The sequence below is a fragment of the Durio zibethinus genome, chromosome 28, assembly GCF_047325235.1.
Source record: "Durio zibethinus cultivar Kanyao isolate XHJ-2024 chromosome 28, ASM4732523v1, whole genome shotgun sequence".
Taxonomy (NCBI): Eukaryota; Viridiplantae; Streptophyta; class Magnoliopsida; order Malvales; family Malvaceae; genus Durio; species Durio zibethinus.
The window spans coordinates 5,532,697-5,552,392 of NC_143189.1; the positions used below are offsets into that span (position 1 = coordinate 5,532,697).

The 19,696-nt window shown below is 31.9% G+C and overlaps 1 protein-coding gene and 2 pseudogenes across 2 annotated transcripts; all 3 read right to left on the reverse strand.

The window, feature by feature from the left end:
- Positions 1–366: 366 nt before the first annotated feature.
- On the reverse strand, positions 367–1,791 carry LOC111280577 (inorganic pyrophosphatase 2-like; annotated as a pseudogene).
- A 1,098-nt stretch (positions 1,792–2,889) lies between these two features.
- Positions 2,890–4,836, reverse strand: LOC111281026 (inorganic pyrophosphatase 2-like; annotated as a pseudogene). Its single transcript, XR_016334960.1, has 4 exons — positions 4,458–4,836; positions 4,245–4,366; positions 3,930–4,131; positions 2,890–3,528 (listed from the first exon to the last, which is right to left on the reverse strand). The product of XR_016334960.1 is annotated as an inorganic pyrophosphatase 2-like (transcript).
- Positions 4,837–4,946: 110 nt separating this feature from the next.
- Positions 4,947–17,123, reverse strand: LOC111280578 (inorganic pyrophosphatase 2-like). Its single transcript, XM_089757058.1, has 6 exons — positions 16,993–17,123; positions 16,639–16,747; positions 6,944–6,988; positions 6,738–6,859; positions 5,696–5,906; positions 4,947–5,216 (listed from the first exon to the last, which is right to left on the reverse strand). Exons 1-6 carry the CDS (start codon positions 17,121–17,123, stop codon positions 4,983–4,985), a joined length of 852 nt encoding a protein of 283 aa, XP_089613184.1. The 3' UTR covers positions 4,947–4,982.
- Positions 17,124–19,696: the final 2,573 nt, after the last annotated feature.

Here is a 19,696-nt window from a genome sequence, read left to right on the forward strand (position 1 = left end):
ATTTGTATATGTTCCCTTCATTAAACTTATTAATATTTTAGATTCAATCCCTAACAATTTTAATTAAAAAAAAACTTAATATTCTAGGAAAGCATTGGCATGCAAAGTATGCTAAGCAATGCTCAAATGTTAGTGACAAGCCAAACTACAATTTTCTTTTCTTATTATTATTATTATTTTTTGAGTAAACTTGAAAAACTTGCTAAATTAGCTAGGTTATATAAAAACTCTAAACATTTTGAATATTAACTACAACTTTTACTTCGAATGAAGAACAGAAAGGGCCCGGGAGAAGGCTTCACGGGCTGCCATTGTTTGTAGTTTTCAATCGACTGAAGACTGCTGAGCAGTATTAATGCCGGTACTCTAGTTTTTATCAATGGGAATCCTGCTAATAATAAGGTTGAGCAACATGTGCTTAAACTCCTCTCCATTGCTCCATTCGCAAACTTGTGCCTTTACTAGCCTCCTGTTTTTGCAAATCAAATCCCTAACTAGGAAATTCTTCCTTGTCATTACATAGTCCCCATCTCCAAGCTTCAAACTTGAACAGAAATTGCCAAGCCCATCACCAGGGTATATTGTTGTTTTCTTAGCCTCCACGAGCATGAAAGAGACTTGGATGACATGGTATAGTCCCGTATTTATGGACACCTCCAAATATTGGAAAATAAGAAAAAATGTTTTGTTTGGACACCTTCAAATTTTATTTTGAACATATCTTTCCTAATTTCTTATTCCTTAATACTTCACTCACTGTCACTACTCAATGCCTAATCACAGCTCACGGTCAATTAATACCCAACACCCAGTAAACATCCACTATAATAAATGGACACCTCCATAAAAAAATATCTTACATCCACCACTGTTAGAATTCAGTGATGTTTGATGCATCAGTCATATTTGATGCATGCATGCATATGGTTCGTGTTGTTAATAAATAGTATGATTTTCAAGTTAAAAATGATATACCTTGCACATGTTTGGAGGGTAGGATGATGACATCCATGAGTAGATTGAGTGAAATCATGCTGAGGCAAGGTCCTTAGCCTGCCTTCTTCATCTACGACACCTAGGTTGGTATTGATACCTGAAAAGCATTCCCTCAGGCCATGATGCTTCAAAATTGTGTCAACGAATAACACGTTCGCATTGCATATAATCTTCAAATCACACCTGAAATAACTAATAATGTAATGTGAGTTTTTTTTTTTTTTTTTTTTTTTTTTTTTTTTTTCTAGCGAGAAAACCAGAAAGAAAAACTAAATATACTCGAAGAGAAAAATATGTATACATACCCTAAAGCATGAGCCAATTTAATGGCTTGGATGATTCGGGCAATGTCATCAATTTTTGTTCCTTGTGAATGAAGTTCTTTCATCATTCTGATCCTGTTTTGTAAAAAAAAAAAAAAAAAGCCCTAGTTCTTGCATTTGGTAAAGAAGGAAAAAAAAACGAATAAATTAAAAGACTAACCATGAGAGAGTTCCAAGGCATGGTAAGGAGGTTGATTTAACAACTCTGTAGAACCCAACTCATCAAACACTCAGTTATTGCTATCACAGTCGAAAATCGTTTTATTGAAATCGAAAATCACGACTGTGTCTGCTGACATTTTTTTTGATGAACTAAGCAAAGCATTCACAGTTCACGCACACACATAACAAAAATGAAAATATTGATCACTAACAAAAGAGATGGAAGGGATATTATATATGCTAAGTTGTGGGTGTCTGATTGAACAAATGAAAGGTATCTATAGAGGAAAAGAGGGGATATTTATTGTTGGTCTTCTTTAGTCAAATACAACGTCGCGTATTTGTTATATTTTTGGTGGGATATTGGCCCATTGATGTGCTGACAGTTGAAAGATCAAACGATTGCAAATAAAGAATACTAGTCTGATTTTGTTCGCTATCCTTATTAGCCAACCGCTTTGATAGCAAAAAGTTAGGAATATTGGGAATGGGAAAATTCCTTCAAAAAGAGCATAATGTGTCTTGCTAGGAAAATATAGCCTATAATAAATTCAGAATTAGGTTAATTGATTTACGAAGTTAACTGACATTCAATAAATTTAAATTTAAAATTTAAAATTTTTAACTATTTTTCATGTTTTCAAACTACAATCTCTTTTATAATATATATATATATATATATATATATAATCTATAATAAAAACTTAAGTATGTTTAATTTATTTGAATTGTCAAGTTACTTTGTCCTAAGTTTCAAAATTTTAACTTTTTTTTCATATATGTTTAGATTTTAAGTTATATAATCAGAGACAAGTAATTTATAATGACATTTCACATAAAAATTATTTTGATTTATAAGATTTAAATTTAAATTATAATTTTAAATTCTTTCTAATAATTAGATCATGTAAAATCAAGATATATTTAAAGTTATGCTTTATTTTGATTCTTAATCTCTTTTATTTTTTTTATTCCAAGTGACTTTAAAAAAAAAAAAAGAGTCATGTGAAATTTTTTTGTTAACTTTTTATGATTTGTTAATCTACCTTTGGTACAACCTTTGTATAGTATACTATTAATTTGACAACCACCACTCAGCTTAACTAATCTTAACATTGCAATTAAAGAGTTAAAACTTTTCCATTGATAGGAACTTACTTAAGTGACTTCTCGGTCATGGAAATAGCAATCTCTATATTGAAATGTTAATCATGAAATTAAATTATTAAGCCTAGTGTATAGTTGGTCCAATATGAACAAATATGATTGGAACATATATCTAAATTTGAGTATATGTGGAAAACAAATGGCGAATGATTCTCAAGTGATGGAAAAAACTAGAAATAATCTTTCAATTTGGTGCTTATCTCCATTATTTCATGCAAGTAATTATTTTTAAAAGATAATATTTAATAAGTTTGAGATTTAAATTTCAATACTTTTTCTCATTCTAAAGCTATGACTTCTTTTGTAAAAATAAAATAAAAGAAAAATAATTTTTTTCTTCATAACTTTAAACTGGTGAATTTAAATTGGCAAGACTTCGCAGTCATATTTTCATTGGCAAAATTTATTTACATTTACTTCAAAAGTAGAGAAAAAAGGCCATTTGGCCTAACAATCAATATCCTTTTGAGCAACTTCGCATTAGATGAGCATTGACCGTCGATCTGTCCAACAACTAATCTACCGTGGAACTGGCAGAACTTGAGACAAGGCTTGGTTTGATGTTGAAATCGTTTGCAGTTTGCAGTCAACAGAGATAAATTGAGCAGAGTTAATCATTGTTTTCCTCAACAAAAATTATGTTGATAATTTGCAGCAAAACACTCTCGAGCTCTTCACCATCATTCCATTCACGAATCTCAGCCTTGATAAGCGTAGGATTCCTGCAAATTAAATCCCAGACAGGAAAATTCTTCCTTGGCATCATATAGTCTGCTTCTCCAAGCCTTAAGCTTGGGCAGTAATCACCTGCACCATCTCCTACGTAGATGATTTTTTTCTTCCCCTCTAAAGAAGCTTGAATCCTTTTGATGATCATCCCCTGTTACACAAAGCAGAAGCCAAAATTAAAATTGTTGACATCTTATTTCATGATTTTCATTAAATTTATGTGATTGTTGACCCATGTCAAGATCTTGGGTTTCGTTTATGTCCTTATATGAGCCATTACTTTAACAGAATAAGTGGGGCCAAGAAAAGACGTTGACATTTCTAAAATGAGGAGATTTAAAAAATAATGAAACAAATAAAACCTCCAAGCTAGTTGGATGAAATTGACTATGTACACGTGGAATGCCATTAAGTAATTAAATTTTCTAGAAATTTTCACTTATATGAAAAATCTAGGTCTTCCTACAAAAGTTTGGTGTCTTGATTTAAAATATTTACAATTGTGATATTAATGAAATTAAATCTCATGTTACTGATGAAAAGATATGATACCTTGCACATATTTGGAGGGCAGAGGTTGCAGCCATGGGAACTCTTTGTGAAATCATGGTAAGGGATGATCCTCAGCCTCCCTTCTTCATCAACAAAGCCGGGGTTGGTGTTGATCTCTGAGAAATATTCCCTCAATCCAAGATATTCCAGAATTGTCTCAATGAAGAACATGTTCGCATCACTCACAATCCTGAGTTCACACCTGAAAAAATATTCAAACCAATTTGATCACCTTAAATTTCTATTGCTTCAAACTGTAGTTTTTATAGTCACAGGTCAAACACCAAGTGGAGAAGCATAGAAAAAAAGGAGTACCCTAAAGAATGAGCTGATTTAATGGCGGGGACGATCCTAAGATGGATAGGAGCTCGTTTCAGAACCTCAGCAATGTCATCAATGGTTTTTCCTTGGGCATGAAGCTCCTTCATCATCCTGTCCTGTGATTTCAAACCACAAACACTGAGTTTCATTTTTTATAAATGTAAAGCCAACAGAAACAGAAATTGTAGAGGGCTTGATATTGGTTACCATGAGAGAATTCCAGGGCATGGTAGAAAGAAGCTGGTTGAACAAGTCGGTGAAACCCAAGTCATCGACAACCCAGTTATCACTATCACAGTCGATGATGGTTTTGTCAAAATCAAAAACCACAACAATTCCAGCCATCTCTCTGAATGAAAATCAAACAAAATGCAAAACAAGATTGGAAAAACTCAACAACTGTTTGAATGTTTTCTTGTTGGTATAGGTCACGTAACAGGCGAGGGGTATTTATATGCAAAGAATGGATTTTTTTATGCCAAAGGAATATTACGTGAAGGGGTTATTAGGTGCAAGGAGGAAGCACTAAGCAGGCCACAAGAAGCCCTTTTTCCTGCAAGCTTCCTACTCAACACATACTAATCTAATACAACTGCTTGTAAATTATTTCTCTGGTATAAGCAATATTAACCGTTTGATGGATGACTATTGACCGTGTGATCAATCAAGTTTAGTCAGCGGATCAGGGGTAAAAGGGTGTGGGTTAATTATGAAAGGGATTAGGTTCAAGGTTTAAGGTTTATCACACTTCTCTCCATTGCTCCATTCGCATAATTGTGCCTTTACTATCCTCCTGTTTTTGCAAATCAAATCCAAAACTGGGAAATTCTTCGTTGTCATTACATAGTCCCCATCTCCCAGATTCAAACTTGGACAGAAATTGCCAAGCCCATCGCCGACGTAGATTATTGTTTTCTTCTCCTCCACGGGCATGAGAGAGACTTGGATCCTTCCAATCACAATACCCTATTAAGAAAGAATTCAATCATTAGTCCATAGGATGGGAAGAAAATGAAGATAACTTACAAATAATTATAGCATAAAATTATATATCTTACAGCTAATCATGCTTTGGATTCATTACGTTTACTAAACATTAGAATTCAGTGGCGGATGCATATGGTATAGTCGGGTATTCATGTACTCCTCCAAAGGTTGGAAAATCAAAAACGTTTTCTTTGGACACCTTCAAATTTTCTTTTTGAACATATCTTTCTTAATTCCTTATTCCTTAATCCTTCACTCACTGCCACTATCTAATATCCAATCACATCACACTGTCAGTTAATGCCCAACACCCAATAAGCATCCACTATATTAAATGGACACCTCCATAAAAAAATTTCTTGCATCTGCTACTGTTAGAATTCAGTCATATTTGATGCATGCATGCATGGTTCATGTTGTTATTAACTAGTATGATTTTCAAGTTAAAAATGATATACCTTGCACATGTTTGGAGGGCAGGGATGATGAAATCCATGAGTAGATTGAGTGAAATCATGGTGAGCAAAGATCCTTAGCGTGCCTTCTTCATTTACCAAACCTGGTTTGGTATTGATCTCTGAAAAGCATTCCCTCAGGCCATGATGCTTCAAAATTGTGTCGATGAAGAACACGTTCGCATCGCATACAATCTTCAAACCACACCTGAAACTAATAATGCCAGATGAGTATTTTTTTTTCTGGCGAGAAAACCAGAAAGAAAAATTAAATATACATACCGGCAGGACTGTAGTTGGCAGGAAGGAAACTCCTAAAGCTAAGAAATGTTGCCAGAGAGCTTATAAAGTGTATGGTCCTTTAATTACTTCTTCCGACAGAGGAATAATATCACAGGCTGCAATCCCTGAGAACGCAACCGCGGCTTCCGCTGTCTCAACAAACGATTGGATTCAATATCTCACTACTTCTCTACAGACGAAGGATTTGCACCAGATGTTGGCTGGTCTGATCTTCACTAAAGAAGAAGATGTTGTTTGGCAGGCATCAAAGTCTGGCATGTTCATACTTTCAAATACATGGGACTGGATCCGGGATAGGCAATCAACTCTGGTTTGGCATAAATTGGTCAGGAATTCCTCTTCACTCCCTAGACATAGTTTTATCACTTGGCTTGTGGTTCTTAATTTATTGAGCACACTAGCTAATATTAGGAGATTCTGAGAGGAGCGTGAACAACAAGTATAAATATATCAAATATGCCATGCGAGGAATTCTCCAAAACTTGACGTTTGTTCTTCAAATATTGACAAAGTCTTTCCTAGACATTAGTTTTAATGTAAAGTTTTGCCATTTAAAATTTGTAAAAAAAAATGAATAATCCATTTATTAGCTCTGTCTATGAAAAATTGAAGGATTGTATAGGAAATGCTAAAGCTTATTCTTTGATTTGTTGACTGGTAGCCTCCTACTTCTTTGGATCAAAGAAATACCGAATGAAAAAAAAAAAAAAACTAAATATATACGAACACTGAGAAAATTGGCCTAAAGCATGAATCGAATTTAATGGCTTGGATAATTCGGGGATGTATTGGAATTGTTTTTAGAACAGCTACAATGTCATCAATGTTTGTTCCTTGTGAATGAATTTCTTTCATCATTAGATCCTGTTTTGTACATAAAAAAATAAGCCCTAGTTCTTACATTTGGAAAAGAAAGAAGAAGGAAAACAAATAAATTAAAAGACTAACAATAAGAGAGTTCCAAGGCATGGTAGAGAGGAGTTGATTGAACAACTATGTAGCTAGTCTAGGATTTATGAAACCCAAAATTCAGATTAGTTGATTTATAAAATTACTCTTAAAAGATGATATTTATCTGTAACTTAAATCTCAATATTTATAATCATTTTTCGTACTCTTGAATGGCCTCCTAAATAAAAAAAAAAAGAGTCTATAATAAGAAATTAAGTATGCTTAATTTGTTTGAATTATCAAGTTACTTGATCCTAAGTTTTAAAATTTTTAACTTTTTTAATATATGTTCAGATTTTAAATTATATAATTAGAGACAAGTAATTTATAATTATATTTCACATAAAAATCATTTCTAGTGTATAAGATTTAAATTAAAATTAAAATTTTAAATTCTTTCTAATAATTATATCATGTAAAATCAACATATATTTAAATTGATACTTTTTCTAATTCTTCATCGCTTTATTATTGAAATAATTAATCTATATAAGTATATACCATATATATTCATATCCACAATGCCTTTTTATAAAAGTGAGAAAATTATCATCAAAGAAGAATCAAAGAATGTGCAAAGAATATTAAGCAATACTTAAGTCCAAGTTATTATAGCCTAATCAATGATCCAGCCAATAAGTATCATTAGTAAAAAAAAACCTAAAGAAGAAAATAAAAGAAACCTTATCGACAACTTTTTTTGATAGTTTTCTTTGACAAAGAAAAAAAAAGGAAAATTTTAAGAAATACTCGAGAAGAAGAAGAGAGGAAGAGATAGCGCAAATCAATTCTAGAAATCACTGATTAAAATAAAATTTTGCTTAAAACTCTTGAAATTTTTTTGTTTTATACAATTTTCTACAAATCCCAAGTTATATTTTTATATATTTTCAACTTCAAAAACATTTCAACGACTTTCTAGTGACAATTTGATGAAATTATAGGTACTAATGGAAATGACTCTTCAAGACTTTTCTAATGGTATGTGTAGTATTTCATTTAGTTAAGCAATGTAGGAGAATTTAGTGTTTTAAATTTTTTATTTTTACGTTTTTGATAATTACAGATGTCCAACTTTGACCCATTGAAACTCTTTACTCTGGTGGCCGATTTGGTTGAACTTTTTGTGCTTTTGATAGTACAAAATGTGAACTTTCTATTAGTATAATTGGTTTGTTCAGATGATTTATAGGCTAAAAGAATCGAAGCTCCAAAATAGGTTTTATGAATCTAAAACTCAAAAAATCAAGGTTGTTTATGATGATTTGTCAAGTTTTGACCATCGAAACTTTGGCTTTTGGAAATTATTTTTGCTAAAACAAAATTCTATGTTGTAGTATTACATCCCTACTTTAAATTTGCGCTTCATTTTGTCATTAGGAACTGTAGAATGTTCAAGTTTTTGTGGCTCAAATTAAGCCAAATGATCACATAATTTAAAATTTCTTGTTTTTAATTATTTTAAAAATTATTTTCAGCCAATATTTAATGTATTTAGTTATAAATTACTTAAATTTTAGTTATAGTATTTTTAATGAATTTTTACTTATTTTAATATAATTTTATTGTGTTAATTTCATATTATTAGTGTTGTTAAAAGACTATTAAATTATATTTAGATTTACAAAAAAAAAAAATGATTACTATTAAATGTTAAAAATTAAATATTTGAAAAAATTTATATTGCTATTGATTTTTATGTTTTAATCCTTAATTTCATATTTATAGTCCATTCTAGGTATTTTGCTATATTAAAATAAAATTTATTTAATATGCTAAAAGAAAATATTTTCAAATAGTTTCGAATTATCAAAAGATTTGCTACATAACTCAATTTGCTTAGGATAACCCATGAAAGGTTTGCCTCATTAAATTTATGTTTTTGGGTTAAATTCTAATTTTTGAATATTTCTTGAGTTATTAGGATATCAAGATAATTGAGTAATTCACTGTTTAAGTTTTAGTTTAGCGTATTAGGTAAGTGACTTAATATCCCTTTGATTTCTATGTCCCTAAAAATCAGTCTTAATATATTTAAAGTTGAAATATATAATATATATTGTTTTGTCCATTTATTTTATAAATTAGGTTGAGCATGTAAAATGTATCTATGATTTCTTTGTTATGAGTTTGGAATATGGTTTGACATTATTTTGATTTCTGAATATGATTTCTGAATAATATATTTATATATCCATAATTTGTCAAAATATAAAATTTTGCTTTGGAATGATTATGGAAATTACTTTGTATAGATTATATTTTGAGAAAATTTATAAATATTGAATTTGTATATATTGGGTAATCTAAAAATATATTATAGTTTTGTCTCATAGTATGGTTATGTTCTGACCCTATTAATGGGGATTAATTGTTGGCTATGTTTGTAATAACTCTAGATCCGGAGATCTATTGCTAGACATTGATTTAAGGAGTCGTCATCAATCTTTTTTATCTAGGTGCGATTGGTCACCTATGGAATCTATCCTTTTAAGGAACACCAAGCCTAAGGGTCCCTAAGAGAATATGTTCAGGTCTACTAACCAAAATAGGATTTGAGAGTACGATTACGTGTGAGGAATGTTATAGTACCCTCACAACGCCCATCGAAAGATGGCACCAGCTTAATTTTGTGTTATCTAATAAGCTTTAAAAATTTACTAAGTAATTAATTATTGAAAATTATTTTCAATTGACTTTAATACTTTTAGCAGAAAATTGAGAAAATTTCCTCACCTCAAGAGTATGCAAGGAAACTACTATTTCACTTATAAAAGCTCCGTCGTCAGATTATTTAACAATAAAAAAAATTCAAGAAACAAAAAGGAAAAGAAATAAAATGGAAAAAAAAAAGATTCAGCTTTAGATATAAATCATTTTCTTTTCAAAAACTCATTGCTTTTGTACAAGAAAAATTGATACTTTCAACTTTTACTCGAAAATATTTTTTAGAAAACTTATTTTCAAGGAAAATTGATACTTTCAACTTTTCCTCAAAAATATATATTTTTTGAAATTTTATTTAAAGAAAATCAAAAAATAAAATAAAATAAAATAAAAATAAAATAAAATAAGGAATACTAAATAATTCTAATCTAATCAATAAATAATAATAATAATAATAATAATAAAAGAAATAATAATAATAATAAATAAGAAAAAAAACTTTTGGAACGGCTCGACTCGGCTGGGAAACAGCTCAGCTCAAGACAGTAAAGGTGGCTCTCGAAGACGCGGCTTGGGGACGTTGGCTCGGCTTGGCTTTCGGGATCGACTAGCATGCGGGTTAACGAATCGGGTCGCGATCGGGTCGAGTCAGTCCAAACAAAAACACGTAAATCTTGGTAGCATACTAACACTAAAACGACGTCATTTTGTGCATGTATAAAATGCAAAGAATGAGTTTTTTCTTCAGATGCGCCTTCCTACTTCTCTCTCTTTTCTTCTGTTTCTCTTTCTTCTCTTTACCCAAAGAGCACAACCCAGAATTCGATTGAATTTTCATCGGATTCTAAAAAATAATACCGAAAACGTCAAAGTTGGCCGAAAAACTCGTCAAAAAATTTAAGGTTCACCAAAAAATTTCGTCGAATTCTGAAAAATTTTCAGAAAATTTCTAGAAAAAAAACTTCAAAAATTCTAAAAACAATTTTACAAATTCCTAAAGCTGTATCTAATGCACCAGAACCTTTTTTAGCTTCTGTTTTCTCTCTGTGTGTTTTTTCGTGTCAATTGGATTTTGTTTCAACACCTATTTATAGGGATTGATCAAAAGAGTTTTTGATCAATCCCAATTCCCTTTGGGATTTGGATTCAATCTTTGAATCTAATCCCAACTCTTTCAGTCCCCTGATTTACAACCAAGCTCCCTTCTAGAACTAAGAATTATAATTAAAATAGAATTAAGACCGAATAAACCAACACAAAAAAAGATAAATATACATTGATATAAAAATATATTAATAGATAAATAAAAATAATAGTAATAGATAAATATAAAAAATATAAATTAATAGATAAATAATAAAAAATATATTAATAAATAATAAAACATATATATTAATAGATAAATAAAAAAGATAAATAGATAAATAATAATAAAAAATATATATTTATAAATAAATAAATAAAATAAAAATACAAATGGGCTTACTCATTTGGACTAGGCCCAATTGATCCAGGCCTGGACCAAATTGAGTGTCTACAACTACCCCTCTTTATGCATTTTCTGTGAAACATAAATTGTGTGAAGGCGTAGACACCCATTCAAGACTCAACTGGATTTTTTTCCTTTTTTATCTTTTTTATTTTTTTGTTTTTTTTTTAAATTTTGATCAAAGCTCCTCTAAGTAGTGGCTCAATGACTTTGAGAAATATAAACAAAGTTCCTCTAAATAGAGGCTCAACGACTTTGAAAAATATAAACAAAGCTCCTCTAATCAGAGGCTTAATAACTTTGAAAAATAAATTACTCCTTTAAACAGAGGCAACCACGACTTTGGAAAAGTAAACAAAGTTCCTCTAAACAGAGGCTCAATGACTTTGAAAAATAAATAAAGCTCCTATAATCAGAGGCTCAATGACTTTGGAAAAATAAATAAAGCTCCTCTAATCAGAGGCTCAAAGACTTTTGAAAAATAAATAAAGCTCCTCTAAATAGAGGCTCAACAACTTTTGAAAAATAAATAAAGCTCTTCTAATCAGAGGCTCAATAACTTTTGAAAAATAAATAAAACACCTCTAATCAAAGGCTCAACGACTTTGAAAAAATAACTGCTCCTCTAAACAGAGGCTCAACGACTTTTGAAAAATAAATAAAGCTCTTATAATCAGAGGCTCAATGACTTTGAAAAAATAAATAAAGCTCCTCTAAACAGAGGGACCACAACTTTGGAAAAGTAAATGTTCCTTGACGATCATATCCAAAGGAGTTAAAAATCGTATTTGAAGGAATTTTAGGAGATTATGCCCAAAGGTCTTACAAATCAATCATGATACTGAGAGATGTCTTTTTTAAGGGATTAGAAATTTACCTGACAAGCTTTTTCTCAAATTTGAAAATGTCTTCACATCTGTCTTCTCTATGTGGGATTTTGGAATACCCTTGCTTCTTGAATTTATGCACTATATTTTCTTGAATGTAGTATATGTTATGCAATGCGTGTGAAATTCAATGCATGCTATGCAAATGTTGGCTAATTAATTCCTATTCAATTGTGGTAATTAAGTTTCTCAAGCTCTTTTCTTGGGCCTCGAACCCTTGATTCTTCAAAGATCAAGTTACGTTATTCTTCTAAGATCAAGCCAGTGTAACTCTAAATCATCTCTTTCATTTAGTTCTCACATTCTTTCTGTAAGAAAATCTCTTTTCGAATTTAATGTCCTTGTCAAGAACTGAACATATCAAATTTGCCTTTATCACTCTTGACCTTTCCAATGTAATGTAGTAATCTTTCATGTTATTATTTATTTATCAATCATTATTTCAATATCAAAAAATAAGAATGTATTCACATATTTCTTCCATTGCAAGGTATTAATGAGAAAATAATAAGAATGATTAGGAAACAATCAACAAAAAAGACACACAAAGAGTGAAGTAGAATGTCTTTTATTAGCAAAAATGTTAGCAAACTTTGGCCAAGAAAGAATTACAAGGATAAGTATAGGGAGACAATGCCCAAAAATGAACAATCGGACAATCATGATAACACATCTTAAGGTTCTTTTGAAAACCTAACCATCTGATATATTTAACAACTTAGAGCTCTTCCGAATTTGCTAGCCTCCATGCCAATGGATTTTTAAATTTGATGCTGTATTCTCCTTATCTAAGTTGTCTTTTCAGGTTTTCAACTTAGATAAACCCTCTATGACTCAAACTGCCCTTTTAGGGTTTTCACCTTGAGTTCTCTTTTTTCAATCACTTTTTTTTTCTTTTCATTTCTTTTTTTTCCATTTTTTTCATTTTATTTTTCTCTTTCTTTTTTAAGCATAGTACTTCTTCACAGCATTAGAATTTATAAGATGAGATAAATCATTTCCATCAATCTCAGTCAGTATCAGTGCTTCACCCGAGAAAGCCCATTTTACCACATACGGCCATTCTCAATTCGAAGTCCATTTTCTTCTATTATCGTGCTGGGTTAAGAGGATTCTCTTCAAGATCAACTCTCCTTCTCGAAAGCAATAGGGTCAAACTTTTTTATTATGAGCCCTCATCATTCTTCTTTGATATAGTTGACTATGGCACAATGCAATCAATCTCTTTTCTTCTATGAAATTTAATTGTTCATAGCATTCTCGAATTCATTCAACTTCTTCTAATTGAACTTCTTTTAGAACCTTTAAGGATGAAATCTTCACTTCTACTGGTAGTATAGCTTTCATCCCATAAACAAAAAAAAAAAAGGGTTAACCCAGTAAACGTGTGCATTGACATTCGATATGCATGCAGTACAAATGGTAACTTCTCATGTCAATCTTTATAAGTCTCAGTTATCTTCTCAAGAATTCTTTTGATTTCTTGTTAGCTGTCTTAACTGCCCTATTCATTTTCGGACGATAGGGTACCAAGTTATGATGCTTGATTTTGTATTACGCACATATTTCTTGCATCATTTTACTATTTAGATTCTTGGCATTATCTAAAATAATTCTCTCCAAAAGTTCATATCTACAGATGATCTCTTTCTTTATAAACTTGCAAACTACATATCGTGTTACATTTACATATGATGCTGCTTTCACCCATTTTGTGAAGTAATCTATCATCATAAAAATAAACCTATACCTATTAGAAGCCTTTAGGGTGATAGGACCAATGACATCCATGCCTCACATTGAAAATGGCCAAAGTGGTACCAAAACATGTAAAACAGATGGTGAAGCATAGATCTTATCAGTATATATCTGGCATTTATGACATTTACGAGCATAGTCAATGTAATTACTCTCTATTATCAACCAGTAGTATCATACTTTTATGATCTATCTCACCATCATATGTCCACTGACATATGCCCCACATATTCCATCATGTACTTCTTCAATGATTTTCTTTACTTCAACTTTACTTACACATTTTAGTAATACTTGATCACGACTTTTTTTATACAGAACATCCTCATCTAGAAAAAAAACTTATAACTAATCTTCGAATGACCCTGTTATCATTTTTTGTTGTTTAAACTAGGTATTGTTGATCTTTAATATACTGTAAGATATCAAAATACCAGGGCTTCCCATCCTCATCTTCTTCTACATTGGAGCAATGAGCTGGCATATCCTTAACATCTAGCCTGATAGACTGAATGTCAGTATTGTCATTAATTCAAATCATTGCTACCAGAATAGCCAAGACATCGACAATCAGATTCTCTTCTCGAGATAAATGGTTAAACTAGATATCTTCAAACTACTTTATCAACTATAAAATATACTTATGATATGAAACGAGTTTTGAATCTCTCGTCTCCCATTCTCCTTTTAACTGATATATAACTAGAGCTGAGTCTCCGAACACTTTTAATGCTTTCACTCTTCTATCTATAGCAGCTTGTAAACCCATAACACATGCCTTATATTTAGTGATGTTATTTGTGCAATTAAAATTTAACCTTGCTATTACAAGATAGTATTATTTTTTTGAAGAGATAGAAATCGTCCCAATTTCGTGTCCCAAGGCATTGGCAGCTCCATCAAAATACATTCTCTAATATTTTTCTTCATGCTTCCCCTTTTTTAGTTGGGAAATAGTCATTAGATCTTTATCAGGGAATTTCAATCTCATTGGTTCATATTCTTTAGTAGCACGATTTGCAAGGAACTCCGTTATAGCACCTTATTTTATTACTTTTTGGCTTACATATATAGTATCATATTTCGAGAGCATTACTTGCCATATAGTAATTTTTTCAGATAAAGAAGGCTTCTCAAAAATGTATTTAATTGGATCTAATTTTACTATGAGCCATATGGTATGATAGAGTATATATTGTCTGAGTATTTTAGTAGTGCATGCTAATGCACAACACATTTTCTCCAATGAGAAATACTTGGATTCATATTCTGTAAACTTTTTACTCAGATAGTAAATAGCTCTCTCCTTTTGGTTAGACTCATCTTGCTGCCCCAGCACAATCCCATTGAATTCTCACATATTGTTAAATATAGAATTAAGGGTTTCTCTGAAACAAGTGGCACAAACACTAAAGGATTTGATAAGTATTGCTTAATTTTATCAAAAGTCACTTGGCATTCCTCATTCCATTGTCCAAGATTATTCTTACGGAGAAGCTTAAATATAGGATCACATTTGTAGGTGAGCTGAGAGATGAACCGAGAAATGTAATTCAATCTTTTCAAAAAACTTCAAACTTTCTTTGGTGTACTCAGAGGTGATAAATTTTGAATAGCCCGTATCTTATCTGGATCGACTTTAATCCCTCTTTCACTGATCACAAAGCCTAATAACTTCATTGACTTTACCCAAAGATGCACTTGGCTGGGTTTACTTGAGCTAAAATATTCTTAATCTCTCAAATAACTTTTTAAGGTTGGTGATATGATCTTCATCTTCACGAGATTTTACAATTATATCATCCACATATACCTCAATCTCTTTATGTATCATGTCATGAAAGAGTGTCGTTATGGCCCTTTGGTATGTTACCTTAGCATTTTTAATCCAAAAGGCATGATTTTGTAACAAAAGGTTCCTCATATAGTCACAAAAGTAGTTTTTTTCATATCATCTGTAGCTATTTTTATCTGATTATACCTTGAGAACCTATCTATAAAAGAGAAAAAATTGAATGCCTAGCCATGTTATCTACTAGTGTGTCAATGTAAGGCAAAGAAAAGTTATCTTTTATGCTAGCCCTATTCAAATCATGATAGTCTACATACGTTCATACCTTTTCATCTTTCTTAAAAATTGGTACTATATTAGCTACCCACTCTGGATACTTAGCCACTTGTAGAAAACTTGCATCAAACTGTTTCTTCACCTCTTCTTTGATCTTTAGTAGCATTTCAGGCTTCATTCACCTCAGTTTCTGATAGACTAGCTTACATTCTGGCTTTAGGGGTAATTTATGCTCTACTATCTCTGTGCTCAGCCCTGGCATATCTTGGTAAGGCCAAGCAAACACATTTATGAATTCTTGAAATAGATATGCCAAATGTTGTCTATCTCCTAATGAATGTGAAATGCCAATTCTGACATCTTTCAGATTCACTAAGTCAACTATCTCCTGATAAGGCTCAATTGGCTTATTTTCTTATTCAATCAATCTCATTAGGTCTGAAGGCATAACATATTCCTCAGAATTTTTTTCATTGTTAAGTTCATCAGTGTTAATTGAATTCTCAAAACTAACATCTTGATTGCTATCATAATTATCTTCATTTCATTTAAGGACCTGAAATTGAATGAAATGAGATTGTTGACAAGATGTATTTGAGAAAAATGATAATAATGAAAACACAAGAAGAAATGAATGAAAATGCATCATTCTTAATCTTTATTAGAATAATAAAAGATAAATGGCCCAAATAAAAAAGATCACTCCAATGCCTTATGCAATAACTATTGGGATGTTCAATTACATTGAATTAGTTTCAAAAGTCAAAGGCATTTCAATGGCATTCCAATTGTTTAACGCATAATCTGACGGACAAAGACAAACCCATCCTTTTTGCTTAAGCCTCACTTCATCTTCAATAGCATGGATGGTTAACTGGGTAAAAGCTCTTTTCATACTTTTTTCTGTATCTGGGTACATGAATCTTCTAGATCTGAAAGTCTCATACAGGTATGGAATAATTATTAGTTTTACTATTTTACCTACTAACCTTATCTTGATTTCCCATTTTACTACTTTATAGCTTAGGCCTAGCTTTTCACTATTGTCCACCACTGTTGGAGACTCCCTTATTCCTTACAAGTTCTTGCCCAGTTCTACCCATAAATACCAGCCCTTATGGATGACTTGGCTCATTACAATCTTTGAAAAAGGTTGATTTTTAAATCCTTCACCCACAGGTTGACCAGTTCAAAAGATCGATAAGAACACTCCCCCACTTCTTCGACAGCTTTCACATATGGGGCATTCGAAGGTTGGGTCACTAGTATGTCTTTCTCCTCAAACATTACCACTAACTGGCCTTCCATATTGAACTTAATTTTTTAGTGAAGAGTAAAAGGAACAGCCCCTGCCATGTGAATCCATGGCCTTTTTAGTAGACAGCTATAAGATGGAGAGATATTTATTACTTGAAATTTCACATTAAAAATGCATGACCTAATTTACAAGGGCATCTCGATATCTCTTAAGACTTTCTTTCTGGTTCTATCAAAAGCTCATACTATCATTTGACTGTCTTTCACATGAGAGTAGTCGATAGATAGCCTTATCAAAATTGACATAGGCATGACATTGATAGCAAAACCATTATCAATAAGAACTTTAGCCATGATATGGCTCTTGCATTTGACTGTGATATGCAGAGCCTTGGTACTTCCTCTTCTCTGTGGGGGAATCTCATCATCACTGAATGAAATATAATTTGGCATGACTAAATTTCTAGCCAAATGGTTCACATATTTAACAGATACATTTTGTGCCACATATGCTTGGTTTAATACTTTCAGCAAGGCATTTCGATGTGGTTTTGAATTCAATAGCAGTGATAATAATGAGATTCGTGCTAGCATTTTGTTCAATTGTTCAACAACTAAATATTCACTATGTTTTACCAACTTTAGGAATTCACAAGCCTCTTTTTCTGACACTGATATCGAACGATCCTCCTCAGGTTCCATTTTAGGGTTATTTCATTCTTTTCCTACCTTAACTTTTTCTCTTCTAGCCTTCTCTAATATTTTTAGAGTGTAGCATCTTCCATTTCGAGTAATGCCTCATACACCAGTTATATTGGAGGTGTCAGCTTTAGAGACATTCTCTTCTTACCCTTGAACTATTGTATCATAGTCATATTTTTAGGGTATAACTTTATCATCTTTATATGAGAATGAAATCAAAACTTTAAAAGTTACCGACTTGAGAATAAGTTTATCTAGGACTAACTTTGGCTTATCTCATAATGAATCGTCATCGACTTTGGAAACAGCTTTGCAGGCTTATTTGTCATGGATACTTCAACACTTTTTGAAACTTTTCCCTTTTCATAGACTTCAAATTGGCATAAATCTAAGAGCTTTTGCACCTCTTGGTGAAACTGCTCAAAAGTTTTGATAGGGTGACCATCTGTCTCATTATGATATTTACAACTAGTGCCTACTATATATACTTCATGATAGCTGTATAGACTCACTGGTTGTATCATGTCAGCTTTTTATAAAATATCAAACAGCTGACTAAGAGGTGTTTTAATATCTGTCACTTTTTTTTTATAGCACTCCTGTTCATTACTCAAGGCATTCACATTGTGATTAGGTAAAGGATTTTCATTAACATTTGGTGCAATTACCCCTCCTATATCAAAACTAATCATTCTATCCTTGATTAGTCATTTCACTTTGTGTTTCAAGGTAGTACAATTTTTAATGGAGTGACCAGCGATCCCATAGTGATAGTCATAATGGGTTGTAGGATTATACCACTTAAGGTAAGATGGCTTGAGTGGCTCTGATTTACTAGAAGCAATCAGATGACTATTGTAAAGCTCACGATATAACTTTGTATAGGTAATAGGGATTGGGTCAAATACAAGCTTTTCACGAATGGTTCGTTGCTCTCGAAAACCTCCCATTAGGCTGGCTAGATGGGTCTGAGGTCTTGAGCAGGTTGAATGTTGGGACTGTATGTGGCATTCTGAGGTCTGAAGGAATGTTGGTATATTTTAGGGTACGATAGTCGTGGGATGGGTTGGTATGGATAATGAGATGTGTTATTTAATCAGGATAATATGAGGGTATCCTTGTGATGGGTAGAATTAATAACCCCTGAATTGTTGCCTATCAAAGCTCACAGCTTGAGCTTCAGTCTGTTTCTATTTCGGGGCTTTTTTAATAAATGCTTCACCTCTTTCTAGCTTATCATTCTTGATAGCGCTCTCAATAATTTCTCTTAAAATTATCATATTAATAAAATTTTTAGTTGCATTCTCTATCATCTTTTCATAATAGGGAGATTTCAAAGTGCTACCAAACAGCACTATAGTCTCTTTCTCAGTTAGAGGGGGTTGTACTTAAAAAGCTACATCCCTCAATCTCTGGACATATTCTTTAAAAGACTCATTTACCTTTTTTTTTCAGGTTCTGTAAAGACAAACGGTCAGGAGCCAGATTCATAATATGTCGATATTGACTAATGAAATTATGAGCCATATCACTCCAAGAACGAATGTGGGTTCTGTCCAGCTAGACATACCAGTTGGCAGTAGAGCTTATAAAATTATCTTGAAAAACGTGCATTAATAGTTTTTCATTATGGGCATGGACAGTCATTTTTCAACAGTACATAGTGATATAGGTTTTTGGGCACTTCGTAACATCATATTTCTCAAATTTTGGTACTTTAAATTTTGATGGAATGACTACATCTAGGACTAAGCACAGCCTAGTAGTATCAACAGAACCATAAAATCCAATCCCTTCTATGGCCCCTAATCTTTGTTCAAGCATACTAATATTTGAATCTTCCTAAGACTCCACCACTTTTGCTTTTTTTTTCTTTTTCTCTTTCAAGTCATCTAGATCAGGAACTTGAATCGGTTCTACTA